Consider the following 23,126-nt stretch of genomic DNA (forward strand, 5'->3'; position numbering starts at 1 on the left):
AACCCACTCCTCAAAAGGTTCAGATTCCAATCACTATACCTCCCAGTGTCATCAGAGGAGAGTCTGCAGGTCTTTGTAGCATGGAGTAGCATGGAGTGCCAGTCCATGTTGATAATTGTGGCCTGATTGTAGGCTGTGGATTGCAGTGGCATTTCATCTGAGTCTAAAACTTCACATCACTTGTAGATTGAATCCCATACCACCCCCTGATGAGGGTTCTGTTATGCTATGTTAACACAACACTAAGTGTGGTAGGGCAAAACAGCCACAGCTACAGTATATCAATTTATGTCAGTCCTATACATTTACATTTAAATAATGCCTATGGTTTTGTTTTTTGATCACAAACTGTGTGTCCCTATATTGAGACAATCTCTATAAGTCACAGCAACCAAGAAAAAAGCAGTGTTTAGAGCTCTAATATAATCAATATTAGAAGAGCTAGAGACACCAAAGAAGGAAACTCAAGAGGGAAAACTTGGTAAACTGCAGAGAATGATACTGATGAGCACAATTGACACCCCCTTTCAACAATCAAATGCTTCTAATGAAGATGTTGGAAATAATATGTGCTCTGATCAATGACTGTTGTCTTTTTTCCATACATTTTCACATTGACAGTGGGGTGGGGGGGCATACGACTTTGACAAATACAGGACGAGAGTAGGCTACCCAGGTCAGTGCCACTGTAGACATTAAAGACACGATTGGAAGAAATGATATTGCAGTTGCGTTCTGTTCCATTGCTCTGCTTAGAAATAATCCCTTTCTGAAGCCAATGCGTGATAAACCCGCGTCATCGGATGCGCCGCGCACCTCTGGCAGCAGGCCTACTTTCATGAAGCACCACTGCCCTCTATTGGCTTCTTACCGCACAGAGCTGGAGCAGGTGTGTGTCCACCGCTCCGGGTTCTTCGGACCCTGAAGTACACTATAATCAATAACGTAAGATATTCTCTATCTCCAAAATATGTTAATATAAGAACTATGTTTAACCTTGCCCTAAATAATACGACGTCGCTCCGGCGATCAAACGGTGGAATGTTGTCTTAAAAGTACTGAGAGACAAGTGGCTAATGAATTGGCTATGTCTGTTTTGGCCTGTAAATACCCAAATAATGTAGGCATCTTTACAGAGAGGGTTAGAAATAGAGAGGGTTAGTTGGCAGTTTCTTACAGAAAAAAATAATGCGTGCGTGTTGCGCACTTGTTTTGCTTGTCTCTCATTATGGAAAATGAACCAGCTGTAATAACAGGATCCTTCTACCGAGGTGAAGTTAGTTTGATATTTGATATTCGGATATTCGACAGATATTCAAAAAAAAAATTATGCGGCCGGTTTCACCCCGTGTTTGCAGACAATGTGAAAACAGATGACCTGTCTACTTGCTCCCAGCCGACCTTAGGGACCGTCTAAAAAGTACCTTCTGAATTACCTTCATAGTCTTTTTTGTCAAAAGCTTTGACATCATGTGACCTAGTGACTCCAAACTAATTCAAAATAGTTATCCTATATGGGACTCATCAGACACACCTCTTTTTATAGTAACTATATGCACACAGTATTTTATATGAATATTTTAAAGAAAAGACCTTATTTCCCATAAGAAATGGTCTCCTGTTTTCAATACCTCCCAAGCCATGTGACCTAGTGACTCCAAACCAATGCAGAATATTTATCCTATATGGGACTCATCAGACACACCTCTTTTTATAGTCACTGTATGCACACTGTATTTTATATGAATATTTTGTAAAAACAAATACATTATATCCTATATGAATGGTCCTCTTTTTTCAATACCTCCCAAGTCATGTGACCTAGTGACTCCAAACCAATGCAGAATAGTTATCCTATATGGGACTCATCAGACACACCTCTTTTTATACTCACTGTATGCACACTGTATTTTATATGAATATTTTGTAAAAACAAATACATTATATCCTATATGAATGGTCCTCTTTTTTCAATACCTCCCAAGTCATGTGACCTAGTGACTCCAAACCAATGCAGAATAGTTATCCTATATGGGACTCATCAGACACACCTCTTTTTATAGTTACTGTATGCACACTGTATTTTATATTAATATTTTAAAGAAAATACAATATTTCATATAAGAATATGAATCAATACCTCCCAAGCCATGCGACCTAGTGACTCCAAACCAATGCAGAATAGTTATCCTATATGGGACTCATCGGGCACACCTCTTTTTATGATCACTGTATGCACACTGTATTTTATATTAATATTTTAAAGAAAATACATTATTTCATATAAGAAACAGTCTCCTTTTTTTCAATACCTCCCAGGTCATGTGACCTAGTGACTGTAAACCAATGCAGAATTGTTATCCTATATGGGACTCATCGGGCACACCTCTTTTTATGATCACTGTATGCACACTGTATTTTATATGAATATTTTAAAGATAATACATTATTTACCATAAGAAACGGTCTCCTTTTTTCAATACCTCCCAAGCCATGCGACCTAGTGACTCCAAACCAATGCAGAATAGTTATCCTATATGGGACTCATCGGGCACACCTCTTTTTATGGTCACTGTATGCACACTGTATTTTATATGAATATTTTGTAAAAAAAAAAAACATTATTTCCTATATGAATGGTCCTCTTTTTTCAATACCTCCCAAGTCATGTGACCTAGTGACTCCAAACCAATGCAGAATAGTTATCCTATATGGGACTCATCGGGCACACCTCTTTTTATAGTCACTGTATGCACACTGTATTTTATATGAATATTTTAAAGAAAATACATTATTTACCAAAAGAAACGGTCTCCTTTTTTTCAATACCTCCCAAGCCATGCGACCTAGTGACTCCAAACCAATGCAGAATAGTTATCCTATATGGGACTCATTGGGCACACCTCTTTTTATGGTCACTGTATGCACACTGTATTTTACATTAATATTTTAAAGAAAATACATTATTTCATATAAGAAACAGTCTCCTTTTTTTCAATATCTACCAAGCCATGTGACCTAGTGACTCCAAACCAATGCAGAATAGTTATCCTATATGGGACTCATCAGACACACCTCTTTTTATGGTCACTGTATGCACACTGTATTTTATATGAATATTTTGTAAAAAAAATACATTATTTCCTATATGAATGGTCCTGTTTTTTCAATACCTCGCAAGCTTATTTCTCGCTAGACATCACAGATCAACATAGAACTGTTCTGCTATGTGATACTAATCAGACACATGTCAATGTGAAATAATATTTTGCATGACCTATTATATTTAATTTTTTTAAAGAATCATATTTATTTCCTATGGAAAACAGCTTTTTGCTCAATAGCTGCCATATAAGGGGTCCTAGACAACACAGATCAATACAGAACTGTTCTGCTATGGGGTACTTATCAGACACACCTAAATATGAAAAATGATTTGGCATCTACTATTATATGGAAGGTATTGAGAAAACACAGTTTCCATAGGAAACAAATGGGTACTATAAAATAGTATGTGCAAAAATTATATTAATTTGAGGTGTGTCTGATTAGTCCCATAAAGGATATTCTGCATTGGTTTGGTGTCCCTACGTCACTTCCCTTGGGGGGGGGGGGGGGTATTGAAAAAGGAGACTATTCCTTATAGGAAACGATGTATTTTCTTTAAAATATTAATATAAAATAGAGTGTGCTTTCAATGGTTATAGGAAGAGGTGTGTCTGATGAGTCCCATATAGGATAACTATTCTGCATTGGTTTGGAGTCAGTAGGTCACATGGCTTGGGAGGTATTGAAAAAAGGAGACCATTCATATAGGAAATCATGTATTTTTTTTTACAAAATATTCATATAAAATACAGTGTGCATACAGTGACCATAAAAAGAGGTGTGCCCGATGAGTCCCATATAGGATAACTATTCTGCATTGGTTTGGAGTCACTAGGTCACATGACTTGGGAGGTATTGAAAAAAGAGGACCATTCATATAGGAAATCATGTTTTTTTTTTTACAAAATATTCATATAAAATACAGTGTGCATACAGTGACCATAAAAAGAGGTGTGTCTGATGAGTCCCATATAGGATAACTGTTCTGCATTGGTTTGGAGTCACTAGGTCATATGGCTTGGGAGGTATTGAAAAAAAGGAGTCTGTTTCTTACATGAAATAATGTATTTTCTTTAAAAAAATTCATATAAAATACAGCGTGCATACAGTCGCTATAAAAAGAGGTGTGTCTGATGAGTCCCATAAAGGATAACTATTGTGCATTGGTTTGGAGTCACTAGGTCGCATGGCTTGGGAGGTATTGAAAAAAAGGAGACCGTTTCTTATGGTAAATAATGTATTATCTTTAAAATATTCATATAAAATACAGTGTGCATACAGTGATCATAAAAAGAGGTGTGCCCGATGAGTCCCATATAGGATAACTATTCTGCATTGGTTTGGAGTCACTAGGTCACATGACTTGGGAGGTATTGAAAAAAGAGGACCATTCATATAGAATATAATGTATTTTTTTTTTACAAAATATTCATATAAAATACAGTGTGCATACAGTGACTATAAAAAGAGGTGTGTCTGATGAGTCCCATATAGGATAAATATTCTGCATTGGTTTGGAGTCACTAGGTCACATGGCTTGGGAGGTATTGAAAAAAAGGAGACTGTTTCTGATATGAAATAATGTATTTTCTTTAAAATATTAATGTAAAATACAGTGTGCATACAGTGACCATAAAAAGAGGTGTGCCCGATGAGTCCCATATAGGATAACTATTCTGCATTGGTTTGGAGTCACTAGGTCACATGACCTGGGAGGTATTGAAAAAAAGGAGACTGTTTCTGATATGAAATAATGTATTTTCTTTAAAATATTAATGTAAAATACAGTGTGCATACAGTGACCATAAAAAGAGGTGTGCCCGATGAGTCCCATATAGGATAACTATTCTGCATTGGTTTGGAGTCACTAGGTCACATGACCTGGGAGGTATTGAAAAAAAGGAGACTGTTTCTGATATGAAATAATGTATTTTCTTTAAAATATTAATGTAAAATACAGTGTGCATACAGTGACCATAAAAAGAGGTGTGCCCAATGAGTCCCATATAGGATAACTATTCTGCATTGGTTTGGAGTCACTAGGTCACATGACCTGGGAGGTATTGAAAAAAAGGAGACTGTTTCTGATATGAAATAATGTATTTTCTTTAAAATATTAATGTAAAATACAGTGTGCATACAGTGACCATAAAAAGAGGTGTGCCCGATGAGTCCCATATAGGATAACTATTCTGCATTGGTTTGGAGTCACTAGGTCACATGACCTGGGAGGTATTGAAAAAAAGGAGACTGTTTCTTATATGAAATAATGTTTTTTCTTTAAAATATTCATAAAAAATACAGTGTGCATACAGTGATCATAAAAAGAGGTGTGCCAAATGAGTCCCATATAGGATAACTATTCTGCATTGGTTTGGAGTCACTAGGTCACATGACTTGGGAGGTATTGAAAAAAGAGGACCATTCATATAGGATATAATGTATTTTTTTCACAAAATATTCATATAAAATACAGTGTGCATACAGTGACTATAAAAAGAGGTGTGTCTGATGAGTCCCATATAGGATAAATATTCTGCATTGGTTTGGAGTCACTAGGGCGCATGGCTTGGGAGGTATTGAAAAAAAGGAGACTGTTTCTGATATGAAATAATGTATTTTCTTTAAAATATTAATGTAAAATACAGTGTGCATACAGTGACCATAAAAAGAGGTGTGCCCGATGAGTCCCATATAGGATAACTATTCTGCATTGGTTTGGAGTCACTAGGTCACATGACTTGGGAGGTATTGAAAAAAGGAGACCATTTCTTATGGGAAATAAGGTCTTTTCTTTAAAATATTCATATAAAATACTGTGTGCATATAGTGACTATACAAAGAGGTGTGTCTGATGAGTCCCATATAGGATAACTATTTTGAATTGGTTTGGAGTCACTAGGTCACATGATGTCAAAGCTATTGACAAAAAAGACTATGAAGGTAATTCAGAAGGTACTTTTTAGACGGTCCCTAAGGTCGGTTGGGAGCAAGTAGACAGGTCATCTGTTTGTACATTGTCTGCAAACATGGGGTGAAACCGGCCGCATAATTTTTTTTTTGAATATCTGTCGAATATCCGAATATCAAATATCAAACTAACTTCACCTCGGTGATCCTTCTGAGATACTCAATCTTTCCGAAACTGCAAAATGTTGGTGACACCATGGTCCAGTGTAGTCAGACTTGCATAACATGCCCGTCACATTATCTCATCATGCTAGCGCCTAGGCTAGACTCAATGTATTTATAGGTCGAGATGACCCATTGAATAGCCTATTCTGAAAGCTTGATATCCGAAAACCAAAGAAAGCTAAGGCTATATTTCAGTCAACTCCCTCCACTGACAGGCGAGCACAGTGAATGACAGATGAAAGTTACATTTCCCCTTTCTTACATAACTTCCATTTCACTTCCCAGACCTACCAATCATAGTCATAGCCTATTCTCTGGTAGGCCTACCCCAAAATCAATCAAGTTAAAAATGATAGCAACGTAACTCTGTCACATCTACGATAACCAATTTTCTTATTATTAGAGATAGGATATGCCACAGAAAATAACACTAATGACATGGTCTCATCCACTGCACGTAAACAGCAGATAGGCTGTTATTAAAATTAAACACTCGAATAGATTATCAAATGTAGCCTACCCTAACTGACTGTAACCTTTCGTTTACATAGGCTACACAATATCGGAAACTGTTAAAAGTAACTGCAGATGTCGCAACAAGGGGTGTGAAGTTTAATCGTCCGAACCGTGGGTTGTTTCAAGACCTATTGTTTTTTTAGAAGGGGGTGGGAGGGAGAGATGGGTGCACCCATACAGCAGAGTTTTCTATCGCCACTAAACTTCCCTAAAGTTAGTTGGAGTTTGAAGCTGTTTTGATGGGCTCAGTGTCTAGTTGTGGATTAGTGTACTAGTGTACTTTCCAACCTTTACTCCCCAAAAAAACGTTTAACGACGATGGAAAAGTTAACTTTTTGTGGAATACATTGTATTATTTTCTGTTTTATTTTAACATTTACTTTAAATAATGCGTCTCCGCCCAGTTTATTCCAGGGTGCCCCTTACTCAGGAGCAGTTCACCGGCACAGAAACAAGTAAGTAATGGGTATTTTCTGTTTTTATTATGTTCATATAGGCATTAACATCCAAATTCCTTAATTTCTGAAGCTCAGATCAGGGTATATTTCAGAGCGTCGAGATATTCTGCCTATATGAGGATATATCCTTAGCCACCTTTGGTATGAAGTAGCTTAAAGTCAGATAAGGCTTTCGAGATAACATGTGGAGTGGCACTGTTTCGGGTTACAGCCGCGCCATGAAATGATGTAAATGTGGTCGTTTAAAGCGGTTCATTTTACAGGTATTGTTCTGTGCCGGAATGAGAAACTCCATGTTCAGTTTTCACACGTCGTGTGAATGCAGAGACTGATAACATCAAGGGAATGTTAGAATGTAATTTGCTCAAAGCGCTGGACAGAGAGATTCATAGCCACTTTAGATGAACCAAAGTCATTGACTGACAAAAGCAAATCCGATTAAATGGAAAGCTAATTGGGCGGCTCTCTGAATGTTCCTCACCTTGGACATTTTCACATGCTTACCTTGTCTCCAAACGCTCTGCAGAAATTGGTGTGCCTTTATTGTGCAAAAGAATGTAACCTGCGCGGTCCAGGCAGGCGTAGGGAGCTTCGAGGAGCCTGGGGTGGCGCCCTGTCCACCCCATCAACCGGACTGTGAGCAACAAGTGATGTAAGTACCCCGAGAGACCGATGGGTGGAGCGCGCAAAAGTTATATCCAAATAGTGCAAATGTAACTTGCCACCATGATTAGGCCAAGGACTCAGCCTGGGTATACAGTAACAGCGTTTAAATGGTGGTATTTTATGGGTTTCTATTAAGTGATTTAGATAGGGGTTTCTATCAGTTCTAGTACTAGCTACAGTACCTGAAGTATTGTAGCTACATTAGAATTGTGAAAGAGTAAAACAAAAAATGTAATGTGAGGACTTGAACATGATTTAAAATGTGCCACTCAGCTACACACATAGAAATTGCTGTAGAACAACCAGTATGAACGGGGGTTTAATACTTTGGAGGCCTAGACTAGTTGGCCTACTCTACTTGTATGGCTCTATACATGATCCATGCTCCAAAGTTGAAAGTGTTATAAGTGAAAGCAGAGTGTAGATGATGCTTATCATTCATTCCTATATGGCCATAGATTGAAGGGAAAAAAAACAAGCTTGAGATTGGGGCACACATAATGTGTGTTATATAATGTTAAAGACTTTGTAGGAGTGTTCACTCCAAAAGGAATGTCATAAATGTTAGTGCTTCAGTTTTACAGTGTCCCAGGGCTTGTGGAACAATATAGTTCCCCTCCCTTTCTCCCCTTTTCTAGATGGTTAGTCAATGTCTTTTTAAAAGTGAAACCCATCCTCCAAGAATCAGCAATATGGTGTAAGAGGACCCAATTTCTACAGGGCTTTGTTCATAAACACTCATTATCTGCTATACTTTAGAGGATCAAAGAACGTATTTATGAGGAAAACCTTCCATTCCTCAGTACATTTTTTGGCATGTATTAATGGAAAATACATTGTTGTTTTTTTTACTTGGACTCTATCTAGAACAGTGTCTGTCATGAGATGAATTCCAAGCTATCTTGTAGCTGTGTTGCTTTGAAATATTGGCTTCCTGAACAAATGGGTGGTGATATTTGGTAGGGATTAAGCATGGCCAGCTGTTTTTAAACTTAATCTAAGACGCAGATGTGACAGATGAGATCTGCCAATAAGGAAATTACATCATTCTCCCCTGAGAATGGGGTGGCATGACCGCCATTGAGTAGGAACATGTGTTCTCAGATCTGATAAAACATTACCACTTCTCATCCCTGTCATCTATTTTAAAAAGTGTGTGGATATCATGTAGGCTTAAGCAGTAAAAAACACATTTAAATTCTGTCAACAAATTAGCCCCTGTCTACCACCATCAACAGGTTATGAATATTATGTATTTATCTTCAGAGTACTGGATTAAATATTTAACATGCAAAACATTCAACAATTCAGGCAGCATAGCCAGATGATTATGAGTCAGCAGTATGAATGGCCAGTGCATTGCAAATGACCAAAAGATTCAGGAAAATGTCCATGAGCCCATGGGCGGATTATGAACTTTCGGGCCCCTGGGCCCAGATGTATTAAGGGCCCCCACTAATTGTTATATATGTGGGAGGGGGGTTTGGGGGTCCTCCCCCAGAAAAAAAATTATTTGTTTGATGTGATTTCCTGTATTCTGGTGCATTTTGGGGATGGCCAATACTAAATTCAATCAGATTCATAGCCTACATCCTGATTTGTTGATACTGAGGCAATGATTCCATGCAAAGGCTTGGGCTTCAGGGCCCCCTGACCCCTTGGGCCCCTGGGCCTGGGCCCGGTAGGCCCGTGCAGTAATCCATCCCTGCATGAGCCAAATGGGCAATCTGGGCAATCTCCAGAATGTACATTTAGAATCTAAAAGAAGGAGAGGAAAAACATTCACACTGCTCTCATATTTACATTTTAGAGTGTTTAAGTCTGAGTTAACGTTTACATTTGCTTGTACATTTTGTAACTTTAGGCTTGGGCCATATATGTGGAAAGTACTCAGTTCAGATGTTACCAGAGAGAGAAAAAAGCTTCAGCTCCAGTATCATTAGTAACCATTAGCTGAAGATTGAGACTGAAGGAGGAAACATTTAGCCCATGCTGTATGTTACTAAAGTTAAACGGATGGTTCTCAAGAGGTCAGCATCATAAAGTTGACTCAATTATAGCTATAATCAGCTAAATCCATGCTTCCATGCATACCATGGTGAGCACAATGCACAACAGTGAACCTCTGTTCACTGATCAAATTACAGGTCCCCAAAGCATGTGCAATTTACTAACTAGTCTGTTCGGCAAATAAAGAATCAGGCAGACCAGCATGAATGCATGCAGCCTGAAACCATGACTTTTCATATTTGTAATGGGATCTTGGAAAACCCATCACATGGTGAAATAAAAAAAAATCCTTGATTCCTGCTCTGTTTCAACCCTCTATGGTGAAATTTCACCAACTTAAGATTCTGATACCATCCTAGCAACATTCGGGACACTGCCCCCTAGCGATATCCTGCTGGGTTTCCCCAGATCCTAACACATTTATGCAAACTTGTCTCAACATGATGTTAACATTATGGCTATTAAAGATAAATATACCATATCCAGTGTGATGCCATTTTGTGTTTGCTATCATTTATCTTAACCCTCACTCCTTCCTCTTAGGTACCATACCCGATTCCGGCCCACTTATAGGATTGCATATAAGACAGTCACTGAGCTTGAGTGGAGATGCTGTCCAGGTTTCCAGGGCCCAGACTGCAGAGAACTCAGAGGTTCTCAGAACAGAGGTTATCCGTATAGACAAACTCCTCTGGAGCCTCAGAATGACCCACAAGCTCGTCCTGACATCAGCAGATATCCTCAAAGTAAGCAAACATAAGACAATGACAGTGTTGTCGCCAGTTGTAAACGGAAAATACTGTATATTATTTTACAACAGCAGCTTCTTATCCATGTTTCTCTATCCATGTCTTACCACAGGACCAGAACGCAGAGACATACCCTACCACGATGCAAGGCGCAGTGGTGTAGACAAGGCTCGGCTGCTGGAAGGTGAGGTCCAGAAGCTGTCTCAGGCAGTACAGGACCTGCAGGCAGCCATGGCCGGCATGGGCGAGAACCTGCGCACCAACCTGCAGGAGGACACCAGCAAGATGCTCGTCACACTCCTCAACAACATGCGGCCTCCAGACAGCGCCAGGTCAGGGGGCACAGAGGAGACCCCAGGGCTCCTCCTGGATGGGCACCTGGCGGTAAGAGGCCATGTGGACGAGCAGAGGGGCATGGAGGAGGTGATGGCGAGACTGGACGGTGTGACGGACACGCTGAAGAGCAAAGACGAGGCTCTGGAAGAGCTGCGCAGGACTGTGTCCAGGCAAAGTGACCAGATCCGCAGGCTCATGGACACGTCCCAAGGGCCTCTCATTGGCGGGGCATCTCCCGACCTGGACGTGTTGCAGTCTTATGTTGACCAAAAATTCGACAAGCTGAAAAAGGAGCTCACAGACAATATCGAAGATAAAATTACTGGATTTAAAAACACGTGCAACGACAGAATGACCTCTGTGGAGAGCTTGTGCCAGGAAGAGCACCAGAAAATCTACACTACCCTGACAGAGCTGATGGACGCCAAGCACGATGACCTGAAGAAGGAGATCAGCTCAGTGCGTTTGGACATCGGTGTGGCAGATGGACCCATCCTCTTCAATAGAGACTCCTCACTGTCCCTCCAGCAGGACGGCAACGACCAGAACGAGCTGCGGAGAGAAATACAGCGGGTGGCTGATGCCCACCGCATACTCAACGCCCGGATGGACAATGAGCTAGAGCACCTGTCCATGCTCCAACTGGAGGACGTGTTTGGCCCACGCATGGAGGAGCTGGAGGACAGGATGAACGTGACTGAGAAGAACGCCGAGCTGCACAGCATATTTGTCGAGGAGAAGCTGACCAAGACTATCGCCGACGAGGTGGCTGCCCTCCGTCAGCTCATGGAGAACAGGCTGTACGGCATGGAGGACCAGTTCACCACCATGCTGATGGAGATAAGCAACAACTCCTTATCTGGACTGTCCAGCGGCTCTGTGGACGCCCTACAAACCGAGATCAACTCGAACAAGCTCTTCATCCAGAAGTTGGACGATAAGATCAACGCCGTAGGAGAGATATGCCAGACTAAGGACTGCAAGCCCGGCTTGGGAGGTTTGGACGCAATACTGAGGGATGTGCGGCGCTGCAAGAACGAGCTGGAGGTTCTGGGCACCGACGTCTCGCAGAATGCTGACAAGATCAAACAACTGGAAGGGATGATGGATAGGCTGTCAGTACAGAATCAGTTCTTCACTAAGGATGCACAGGATCTCTTAAACAAAGTCAACAACTCCACAAACAGTGTTGATCATCTTACAAGTTCTGTTGCAGAGTTGAAGGACTCCATGAACAAGTTCACGCAGGATTACCAAAGTCTGAATGCCACCTGTTGTAGACAAGGGCAAGCAGGACAAGGGCTCCCTCGAGCACATGATCCCAGTGTCCACCTGGAGCCAACAAATCAAGTCAACGAACATCAAATAGAGGAACTGAAGATTAGTTTACTGGGACTACATGGACGTGTGACAGCAGAGCTGAGTCGCTGTAATGACAGCTCGAGCCGCATGAATGAAGCAGTAGCTGACCTGAATGGCAGAGTATCCAAGCTGGAGAAGATCTGTGGAAAGGAGGATGGAGCATCCGGTACTGATCCAGGTGCGAGGGAGAAGCCCGCGTTTGGCTTAGATCCCATCCGGCAGCTGAATAGCACTGTGAGGCTACACACATTGGACATCAGAAACCTGCAGAGTTCCATGCACAACGTCCAAATCCAGCTTGCAAGCCTAGCGAAGGACAAAGACGCCACAGCTAAAGACCAAGGTCAGTACAGTGCCTTATAAAGGATATGGATGTAAAAAACCAAAAATATCTGAGCCCATGCAAATTGTGGATATGTAATGCACTGTAAATGTATAGTAGTCTACATAGCTACGTAGCCATAAGGTGTCTTTTAAAGTTGCTGAGCCATGCTGCCCTCTCGTATAGCAATAGACCAATATATTGGCTTAACTTATATATCGGCTGCTGCTACTGGTATCGGCCTCATATTGTTGTTGCTGATATTTGACCAAACGTGTGAAAACGGCTACATATGGCACGTTTACTTACAGAGTTAAACTAGAGGTGTTTATATTTTCTTGTTTATATATGCTATATTTATGTTAAATTGGGTAAACTCCTGGTTTGGAACCATTATTATAACATTTGCAGCAATGAAAATTGGCTCATTAGGCAGTAATTGGTCTAGGAGGAAGACATTTACTGCAGTAAATTTTGCTAGCAGAGATTGATTACTTGTTAACATTGATTAATTGATTAACATTGATTAATTGATTAACATTGATTAATTGTTTCAATTTCCCAAGGTATAAACTCTAGCATCCTATGTTAGGAATTCACACAAGCACATTTTATTTAGATTGTGTGAACTTATTTAGATCAGGTGAACTTACTGTATGTCACCTTTTTAAAGGTATACAACCTAATGGCATAACAATAGTTCAGGCTTTATTTAAGTTAGCTGGCTAAATGATCATGACAGCTCGAGTTTCATCCCCATCTGTGCTCTTATTCAGAGCCATTTTTGGTGCCATTCACTTGCCATTCATAGATTCTAAACAGATTTAGAACAAAGTTAACTGACTTTTTTGCTTCGAAGTTTGTATAACAAGGTTTATTTCTTGGTGGTATAAGATCTGTACATTGCCTGTTGTTTCTCATTCAGGGTTTTTGCAAATTAACTTTATCCCTTTGTGCATTTTGTTTTTGCTTCAGCCAAATATGATAAATGAATATTAGCCCAAAACATTGGCCAAGCACCAGCCATCCAGAGCCCTTGCATATTGATATTGGTATGCTTTTGAGTTGATGCCTATACTCTCGTAGACTGACAAAATGCAAAACTTTCTAAACAAGAAAAACAGCCATTCTGATATTGCAGTTGTGTTGGTCAGCTCAGTAACAGCAGCTCACTCCAAGCAAACGTGCTATGAGAGACAATGATACATAAGGTCATGATGACCAATAACCAGGCAGGATGGAGCTAACGTGCTATGAGAGACAATGATACATAAGGTCATGTTGACCAATAACCAGGCAGGATGGAGCTTTCCATTATGGTGAGGGGATTCGCAGAGGCCATGTCTCCAGAGGTCAACCCTTTATTTGAAGTCCTCTACATGGCTGGCTGTACCTGGCAGATCCATACGTGTATCCATCCACATGTGTACAGGCGAGATCTGATGAATGGGAGAGGGGGCAGGGATTATTGTATCCCTCTGTGTGGGGGCACACCATAGCTCTGTAAAAGAAATATGTTTCAATTATTTATTTGATATGGGATATATGAGAACTCTCTCAAAGCCTGAGAGACAGAGAGAGAGAGAGAGAGAGAGAGTGTGTGTGTGTGTGTGTTTTCATAAAAAAATTTTTTTTACAAGGCTGTTTAAAGGGGTGCCTGTTTGCCCAACCAGGCTTTCAGCTCAGTGCCTGTAAGGCGTTACTGTTCCCCAGGCGCACACGCAAGAGAAAGAGAGAGAGAGAGAGAGAGAGAAGGAGAGAGAGAAATATCTTACAGCTGATGGAAAGCCATCCATCGCTCCGACACTGACCTTTTCGGGTCCTGTCATGAATGAAGAGATCCAATTCTTCCGTATCACCCACAGGCTTTCAGAGTGTGTAGAAGAGTTGTGTAGCCCTCGTATGGCTTTGAGGTCGTCATGGCCTACTTTCCTTCAGTATTCATAACACAGGCCCTGAAGATTGGGGGGGGGTGTTTAGCTGACCCGTGCGCCCGGGTCTGGTCTTCATTACCCCTGACTCACTGCTGGAGCTGAGCTGGGCTGGCCTGTGGTGCTCTGTGAGCTGTGAGCAAGACATGGGCCCCACACCCATCAGCAGATGTTCGACCTGTGACCGTAATCTGTGATGTCACAAACACTCGCAGATTTCCACGGAGCCTCCCCTCTGCGCGGTGATGTCATCCAGCCAAGGGCGAGGGGGGCCTAGGCCTCTTCTCTGTTGGAACTTGCTAAAGCAGTTGTATTGTACACAAGCCCACCCCCACCCCATCTGTACACAGAAGGGGGCTAGTAAAATGTTTTTTTACAAATCCAAATCCAAAACTCAAACCTCATTTTTGTAAGACTTTAAAACTCTCGTGACTACATAATGATAATGAAACTGATTTTTCTGTTATTTATATCTCTTTACCAAAATATATTTCTTATTTTGTCAGTGTATTACTGTTACTGTGTCTTGCAAATAATAGGATAAGGATATCAGTTGTAGATTTTAACTTTTTTAACTTCACCAGTTTAGCCTTAGCTGAAAAGTACTATATATACAGTAAACATTAAACAACTTATCATTCTTGCCAAGGGTGTGGTGAGAATACTGTCAGAGCTTTTCAGTCTGTGTCTGGGCTGAGTTTATCTTTGTCGTTAAATGGGGGCCTTGGGATCTTGAAACAGACGGGGTGTTGCAAAGACCCATCAGAGGGCCCAGACCCTGAATAGTTCTGTTGTTGCTCATTCATTCTGGCTGATGAGTGTGGTCCAGATGAATTTCACAATAGTCAAAGGGATACAGTGCTCTCTCTACAGTGACAAAGCCTTTCAAAGGAACCACTTTAGAGGCTGCATTTAACATTCTCCTCATTCTTACTAATGGCAGTCGATTTAATCCCTTGAATTATTTATTTGTTTGCTCTCCACTCATCACTCTAGACTTGGGCACTTTTCAGCAGGGAATCAGCAGTAACTATGGCTGTGCTCACTGTACGCAGCTAAAGGATATTAAGATGCAGGGTCATGAATAGAGCCCGATAGTCTTTAAGCTGCTGTTTTCATAGCACACGCTAGGCTGACACACCCCCTGGGGAGCAGGACACCACTAACCTTTTCTAGGTTCTATAGATTGGTTTGCCCTGCACAACAATGCTAAGCTGACCTTTCTGACGGAAAGCCTTGTGGTCTTACCGATCTGAGTTTCCTCTGACTGGGACTCTGCGTGGGATGTTTTCTCCTTCCCTTCCTCCCTTTACACTCCTTATCTCCTCACTTCCTCTCTCACACGCTCTCTTCCCCTTTTTTCCTTCCTCTATCCCCGCTGATCGGGATCTCGCTCGCTCTGTCTGCGTGGCGATGTGCATATTTGAACCGAGGCTGGCCCCAGGGCACGTTAGCTGGATCGGTATCGAGGACTTGGGACTCCACCTTAGTGAGGAGTTCAACAGCTTTTCCGCAGTGGAGAGTTTGGATGTGATCCCCTCTTGGGTTTCGGCCCAGGGTTTTAGACTCAAGATTCAAGAATGCATCTGGAAGTCCTCAGTGTGCAGAGCAAGGCTGTTCACTCAAGGGCCTGGCAGTTACAGTGAAGAGCAAGATGGCAGTAATTAATCAACAGAGAAGGAGAATACATCTGTGCATGTGTGTGTGTGTGTGTGTGTGTGTGTGTGTGTGTGTGTGTGTGTGTGTGTTCTCATGTGTGTTTATAAGGATACAAGGATACAAGGAAGTTTATTGTCACATGCATATAGTTACTGGATATAAGAAATGCAGTGAAATTATGTCTGGTGTCAGCCTATTTGTGCATTTATGGGGGGTAAAAAGTGCAGTAGAAAAGGGGTTTAGTAGATTAAGTGGCAAGGGCTGCATAAGAAAGGTGGGGGGAGAATGGGATTGGGGGGTGGGGGCACCAACAAGGAGCACCCAAGAGCAGATTTAAGTGTGAGATTATAGATTATAAGTGTGTTTGAATCCAATATATTCATTCTTCAGTAATGCACCTCCTCAGGTGTGATATCTAGTTCTTCCCAGATGTCTTGGTGCCACATTTCTCACTTACACGCACCTGCATTGTTATCTTTTAATGATTTCATCTTCAAGTTTTACTCCTGACTCTTCTGCATCATGTGAGGCATTGAGGTGTTAACGAGTGCTCCCACAGGGAGCTCCACAGTGCAGTGGTGCTTTCCGCGGGCGTGACGCCATCCGCCCCCATGCGCCCCGCTGTGGTCCTTGTTAGTGGTTTTGTGACACTCAACCTCCTGCTTCTCCACGGCAATGGTGACGCTCAGGGCGTCTCCCCGAGGACTCTCTCCTCCGGCATGGGGGTGTCTGTAATGGGGGAGTGGGACTCAGTCACGGTGAGACGGCACATCTGTGTTGCGGCAGGGCTCTGATACGCCAGTCTGGCTCGCTGTGGTTGGCCTCTCGCTGCCAAAAAATGAGGGGGCTGAGGGGCTCGTGGGAAACTCTCAGACAGGCACCAGTCGCGTCCCCCCAGGGGACCAATCTGCAGACGTCAGTGGGCCTTTTGTTTGTGTTGAATTGGATACATCAGTGTGTAGGGCCTATGGCTTCTATGGAGATGTGGTTGCGGATGTGCACGACTCATCTAATATGCACTGATTGATTGGGTGTCTGGAAGGGCTCAGCATTATGGCCTGTGTAGTGATTCGTGGTCATCTGACCCTTAAGCCATGCGAACAGGGGATTAAGGTGTGAGCCTTGTGTCAACACTGATGCAAATCACATGGTAATGAAACCGTGACGTTGACTGAGGAGCGTCACAAAGTCAAAAACGAGAAGACTTCAAGGTAAAATATGGGGGTATATTTAACACCCCCTCTGAGACTAGCTGTGAATGGTTTTGTTGCTAAAATAGGGATGCTTCAGACGTTGGCTGATTTGGTCTTTGGGTTTTAACAGCGTCAAAAGGGGGAAAAAAAAAACTTCTAATGACGTGCGAGTGTTCTGGGAGTTGCGTCTGTTTGAGTCATGTGCTCTGCGGAGCCTCTCAGGGTCCGACTCATTCTCGGAAGACTTCATCTCCCCCAGTCGTCCCAGAACAGAGTTCACACACAGATCCACCCAATATGTGAAAATCCCCAAGCAGAACACAGGCACGGCTCTGTTAAGGTATCTCTTAAACCTTGGCTTTAAAAGCTGTTCGTTTTTTCATGAGCGCTATAATGGAAGTAGATGAAAGCGGAGGCTAGAACAATCCAGGGTTTGTTTGGAGCAACATCAAAATACTCTATACAATGTTTACTACCTTTGTTAAATGTGTGGGTGGGGGTGCTGTGGCGCAGCAGGCTACAGCGTCCGTACCATATACAGTACGTGGGGACCCAGGTTCGAATCTGACCTGCGGGTCATTTCCCGATCCCAACCCATCTCTGAGACTTGCTTCCTGTCTCACTCTCTCCACTGTCCTGTCCAAATAAAGGCTAAAAAGCCCCAAAATTATACTTAAAAAAAAAAAAGATGTGTGGGTCTAGTGTTGAGAGAGAGAGACAATGGGAGACAGCCAGAGAGAGAGAGAGAGAGAGAAAGCTTTATGGGTGGGTCGTAAAGGCGTACAAGCCCTCACATACTGGTTGGTCTGTGTTTCAGTGTGCATATGTAGAAATGCATGTGTTAATTATTTGAGACTTATGATTTATTGAAGTGCTGTTTATTCGGTTCAAAAAATTCCAATACCTCTGTAGCCAGCTTGCTTTTCCAGACAGGCCGCCAAATCCCCCTCCATCTCTGAATCGGCTGTTCATCTCTCTCTCCCTCTCCGCAGTGCCGCTGAAACCCCACAGACCTGCAGGTCCGACCATCAAGATCCCCCCGCGTCAGCCCCAAATCAACCAGATCCACATCATCCCCCAGCGCGTGCCCGTCCAGCCACGGCAGCCTGCCATAGCCCAGCAGCCCACCATCACCCTGCAGCAGCCAGGCCAACGCCGGCACCCTCAGCAGCCAGCGCTACTCCCCCGGCAGCCGACGGTGGTGCTTCAGCCCTCCAACCCCCTGCAGCCCCAGGTGCCCCGTCGGCCAGTGGTGGAGACGGGCGAGGCCGGACCCCCTGGGTACCAGCGCAGGGTGACGCGACGAGACGAGGAATCCAACACCAACCAGAAGCCTGTCATGGGATTCGCCGGTGCCCCAGGTAAGGGAACGGGTACATGAGAAGGATCTTCATCAACTCCTTTTTGGACAACAGATTCCATGTTGAACCATGTTGAGCACGTTGAACTAAACCCTCAACAGACAATCCTCCGTACTGTGTGGGCTCTACAAGGAAGAGCCTAGGGAATTCTGTTAGAGTTTTCCCATAATAACAACTTATATAATATATCATCTTCACTGTTTTGTGTTTTCTGAAAAATCTGAACAAAAATGACTTATGCCATTATATTAGGATGGTGACGATAACACAGCCAGTTGCAATGATGATTCAAAAGATAGAGATGCACTGATGCCACTGTCATGGATACACTGTAGTTCACAGACTGTTGTGATGTAAATACATGTAAATTACATTATTTTGTTAAAAACAATTACTAGGTTGATAATCGAGCTGTTTTGTGGTTTAGCATGGACTAGAGTATGGACTGGCTACTTAATGTGTAATTTCATGCAATCACAGGCTACCCACCAGTAAATCCTGTAGCCTTCAAGACAAATCCATTCGCAGGTAAATTTCATCCCGGCACACCATCATTTTAACACAACATTCGTAATCTAATTCTTCACTTAATCTGCGCCCTGTACATTTTACAACTAAGAACTAGTAGATTATAGAAAGCTTAATTTGTTTCACTTCTGTTTTTGTACAGTTTCTCAGATGCCATATAAGGCTGCCGCACACATTCCACTTGTAACACCAGGTAAGTTAGTTAGTTAGTTTATTTGTCCTTACATAGGAAATTTGTTTTCACATACCATACAAGCCTCACAGACATGAAATACATAGATACACAGTCACGGTTCTTCACCCACCACCCTGCCACCACATACCCCACCCACATATATCACAACAGCAAACAAACCTCACATATACATCACATTACACAGATACAAACAGGAAAACCATCACCAGTTGACATTACAGAGAAATGCACAGTGATCCATCACCGCTGTGATCTGTTGTTAAGTGCTGCTATTGCAGAGGGCACAAAGCTTTTCCCGAAGCGTACTCGCTTCCACCCTATAGCCCTGTATCTGCGTTTTGATGGAAGCAGAATGAAGAAGGGATTGAGGGGGTGCCTCAGTCTAGAGACGTTGACCCTATTAAGAGACACTCATGGGTGATTGTGTTCCTAACATCGTACGCCTGATGATGCCCTTACAGTTGCAGCCCAGAGCCATGCTCCTGGAGACCCTCTGTCCTTCTCCGCTGGACTCACCAGCCAGCCATTCTCGGGGGACTTCAGTGTCGTGCGCTTCAACAGGGTACTGGTCAATGACGGAGGCCACTACAGCCCTGACACAGGTAAAGGTGTTCTGCAGTAGTCAGGTAAAGGTGTTCTGCAGTAGTCAGGTAAAGGTGTTCTGCAGTAGTCAGGTAAATGTGTTCTGCAGTAGTCTGCTATTGGGATTTTTTTCCCGTTTATTTACTCAGTGAAACAGCATTTACTCTGGGTTGTCTTGTAGGGGGTAGAGCGCTGCAAAGCTTTACATGCATTACCATTTACTAAAAGAGTGACAAATGTGCTGCTTGATTGCTGTGGGCCAGATGCTGGAGGATGTTTTATGGACTGCTATTTACTGAGGAGGAGAAGTACGTACTGTTGATACTTGGTGTTCAGCCTCGATCGTGCCTGGCATGATGAGAAAAGTATGTTTAGAGATTCTGAGCCCATTAAAATTAGCTCAGTGGAGTTGGGAAGCGGGAAGGAGGTGTATGTGTGGGGGAGGGGGGTGGGCTGCACACCTGTGATTCGGCATCAACAGCTTAAATGTTTCTATCGAGTAGTCTACCACCTGTTTCTTATTAGAGTTCTCTCTACCTCTGGCACCTTAGGGATTTTCACAGTACCCATGGAGGGTCGTTACCTAGTCACGGCGGTGCTGACGGCTCAGCGTGGAGAGCGGGTGGAGGCAGTACTCTCCGTGTCCAATCGCAGCGTGCAGAAGCTCGACACGGCTGGCTACGGGCAGGGCGAGCTCGCCACGGACAAGGACAAATGTGCGTGTGGTGGCTCTGCGTCCTTCAGCATCGTGCTTCCACTCCGAAAAGGCGACCGCGTGGGTGTTGTGCGAACCGCTGGAAAACTGGCCGTCTCCGAGTCCAGGGAGATCCTCTCGACCTTCAGTGCCATTTTCCTCTACTCGCAACAGTCCAGCAGATAGCCCTCAGACCTTCCCAAACCCCACCAAGGCCCGCTGTTCAGGCCAAAGCCATTCAATCCAACTCCCCAATCACACTGAAGTCCATTATCAGGCTGGGAACAATGCAATAAATCCAGCTTGGCCTCACAAAATGGTGAATACAGCCATCCTCTTAAATTGAACAATGTGATGACACTCAGTTTTTATTACTTTGCTTTCACATAAACATGGGCCAAAAATGTTAAGTATTTTGCTGTTCATATGTTTTTACTTTATTAGAGACCATACTTACCTCCCTATTTTTACAATGTAAAAAGTGGGATTATATTTTAACTACTTAAATTAACCTATATTTGTATGTTTTTTTGGATTGTAAAATTCATTATCTGAGCTCTTCTGACCACAGCATTAGTCTGACCACAGCATTAGTCATTACATTTATAGTCATAGGAAATGTAATATCTCTATAACTACAGTTTTAAAGTGTGGCGAAAAGAGATTGCAAAAGGACATCAGACCCCAGTAATTTCCTTGTCAATCATTCACCATCTCTTGCAAAAGCAGGTTATGGATCAGTGAAACTAAACCACAACCCATTACAGAAAACACAATTACAGCCAGCAGCTCCTTCGTGATCATTCCAGGAAAAGGGCGTGGACAGCATTTCCCTAAGCCTCCCCCAGGGGACATCAGACCCATTATTTTCATACACACAGAGCATCAAGCCACCACAAATGGCCACTTCTTGGAATAGAGCATCATATTCATTTGGCACTTTTCTACTGCGGTGTGAAGTCATAAGAATATAATGCATTACAGCCTCGGTTGCCAGGTAAATGGGTAGGAGAAGATGGTGTCCATAACAGCCTCATATCAGTGCGCTGATGCGCAGATGCACTATACAAGTGGCCCCAGAGATATTCTGTTGACATTTGATTTTCTGAAACTTCATTGAAATTACAATAAAATGGTTCTTTTAAAAGTCAAAGAAAGGGCTTCTGTCTGCATTTAAATGCTGATTTTAATGCTGATTTTGATCATTGATGAGTACGCATTACCATGTCAACAAGAGCAACAGCTTCCGACTATCAGTGAGTCTCTTTCAAAGAAGACAGAGGATCCAGTATATGTTGGTGGAATATATTTTTTAATAGATGTTGTTCTGTAAATTTCAACTCAATATTGGTCAATATACTCTATACATCAAATAAAGCCTACATTTAAAGGTCTTCAAACTGGTCACTTGCAAGCTTTTACATTAAAACAGAAAGACATACACCCTCCAAACATAAAACAAAATGTAAAGAAATATACACAAAAGGCATCAAGATAAAACTATGGGAGGGGGAAACCACCAATTTGAGTTCAGCATTTAATACAGACTGAAAAGAACGTCACGGATTCATACCATTTGAGTGTGATCGTCTCACACATAGAGGTATTACTTTCATAGAAAGAATGGAATCGTTTTTGTTGATACACAGCAAACACAGAAAAGAGGACTCGTATCATACAGCAATGATAGAAAGCACATACGCATAAATCAAGCAAACCAGAAGTGCCTACATTAACCATAAAACAAGGAAAGCGATTTCACACTCGAACAATAAATATATTTCAACTATGTTGTGCTTTCAGAATATATATTTTTGTGATGTTTTAAGAAATAAGTTATGTGAAGCACATATTCCTACAAAAAGCAAGCAAGCCAATAAAGAGTCATCAGACGAGAGCTTACAAAATGACGTCCCTTTGGACACGGGTTGTGTAAGGAGCCAATCTTGTTAAGTCCTTCATATTCTCAAGTACTTGTGCTACAGTCACACTTGAAACACACAAACTTACACAAGTGCCCAAACATCCCCCTAGTGGAACACCGGAGTACTCTGTGAAGTTCCCTCTCCTGATCTCACTGAGCACACAGGCCTTTGCTTTCATGCCGCGTCTGCAGCCTCTTCCTGTTGCCCTGAACACACACACACACACACACACACACACACACACACACACACACACACACACACACACACACACACACACACACACACACACACACACACACACACACACACACACACACACACACACACACACACACACACACACACACACACACACACACACACGGAGGACCGCTGTGACAACAGTGGTGTCA

At 42.5% G+C, this 23,126-nt stretch overlaps 2 protein-coding genes across 4 annotated transcripts in view; one reads left to right on the forward strand and one right to left on the reverse strand.

Annotated features, from left to right (window-relative positions):
• Nucleotides 1-6,984: 6,984 nt before the first annotated feature.
• On the forward strand, nucleotides 6,985-22,118 carry emilin2a (elastin microfibril interfacer 2a). The gene is made up of 9 exons (XM_076295412.1): nucleotides 6,985-7,214; nucleotides 7,744-7,869; nucleotides 10,437-10,639; nucleotides 10,755-12,683; nucleotides 18,438-18,806; nucleotides 19,287-19,334; nucleotides 19,477-19,527; nucleotides 19,992-20,132; nucleotides 20,664-22,118. The coding sequence occupies exons 1-9, from the start codon at nucleotides 7,078-7,080 to the stop codon at nucleotides 20,990-20,992; spliced, it is 3,333 nt and encodes a 1,110-aa protein (XP_076151527.1). The 5' UTR covers nucleotides 6,985-7,077; the 3' UTR covers nucleotides 20,993-22,118.
• Nucleotides 22,100-23,126, reverse strand: part of lpin2 (lipin 2) — a 23,627-nt gene continuing 22,600 nt past the window's right edge. For all 3 annotated transcript variants that reach the window (XM_076295415.1, XM_076295414.1, XM_076295413.1), the window contains exon 20: nucleotides 22,100-23,126. This exon is cut by the window's right edge and continues 1,624 nt beyond it. The gene's annotated coding sequence lies outside the window, so the exon portion shown is untranslated.

This window comes from Alosa pseudoharengus, unplaced genomic scaffold (assembly GCF_046254945.1).
Source record: "Alosa pseudoharengus isolate Yale_2024_CS ecotype anadromous, Long Island Sound unplaced genomic scaffold, YU_APseudo_1.1 YU_APseudo_1.1_scf_2, whole genome shotgun sequence".
Lineage (NCBI taxonomy): Eukaryota > Metazoa > Chordata > Actinopteri > Clupeiformes > Clupeidae > Alosa > Alosa pseudoharengus.

Bases quoted from the DNA above. Each gene is read 5' to 3' on its own strand.
- emilin2a (XM_076295412.1), top strand. From the start codon at position 7,078: ATGGAAAAGTTAACTTTTTGTGGAATACATTGTATTATTTTCTGTTTT. The intron at 7,215-7,743 runs GTAAGTAATGGG...AACGCTCTGCAG, and splicing joins GTTCACCGGCACAGAAACAA to AAATTGGTGTGCCTTTATTG. The intron at 7,870-10,436 runs GTAAGTACCCCG...CCTTCCTCTTAG, and splicing joins GACTGTGAGCAACAAGTGAT to GTACCATACCCGATTCCGGC.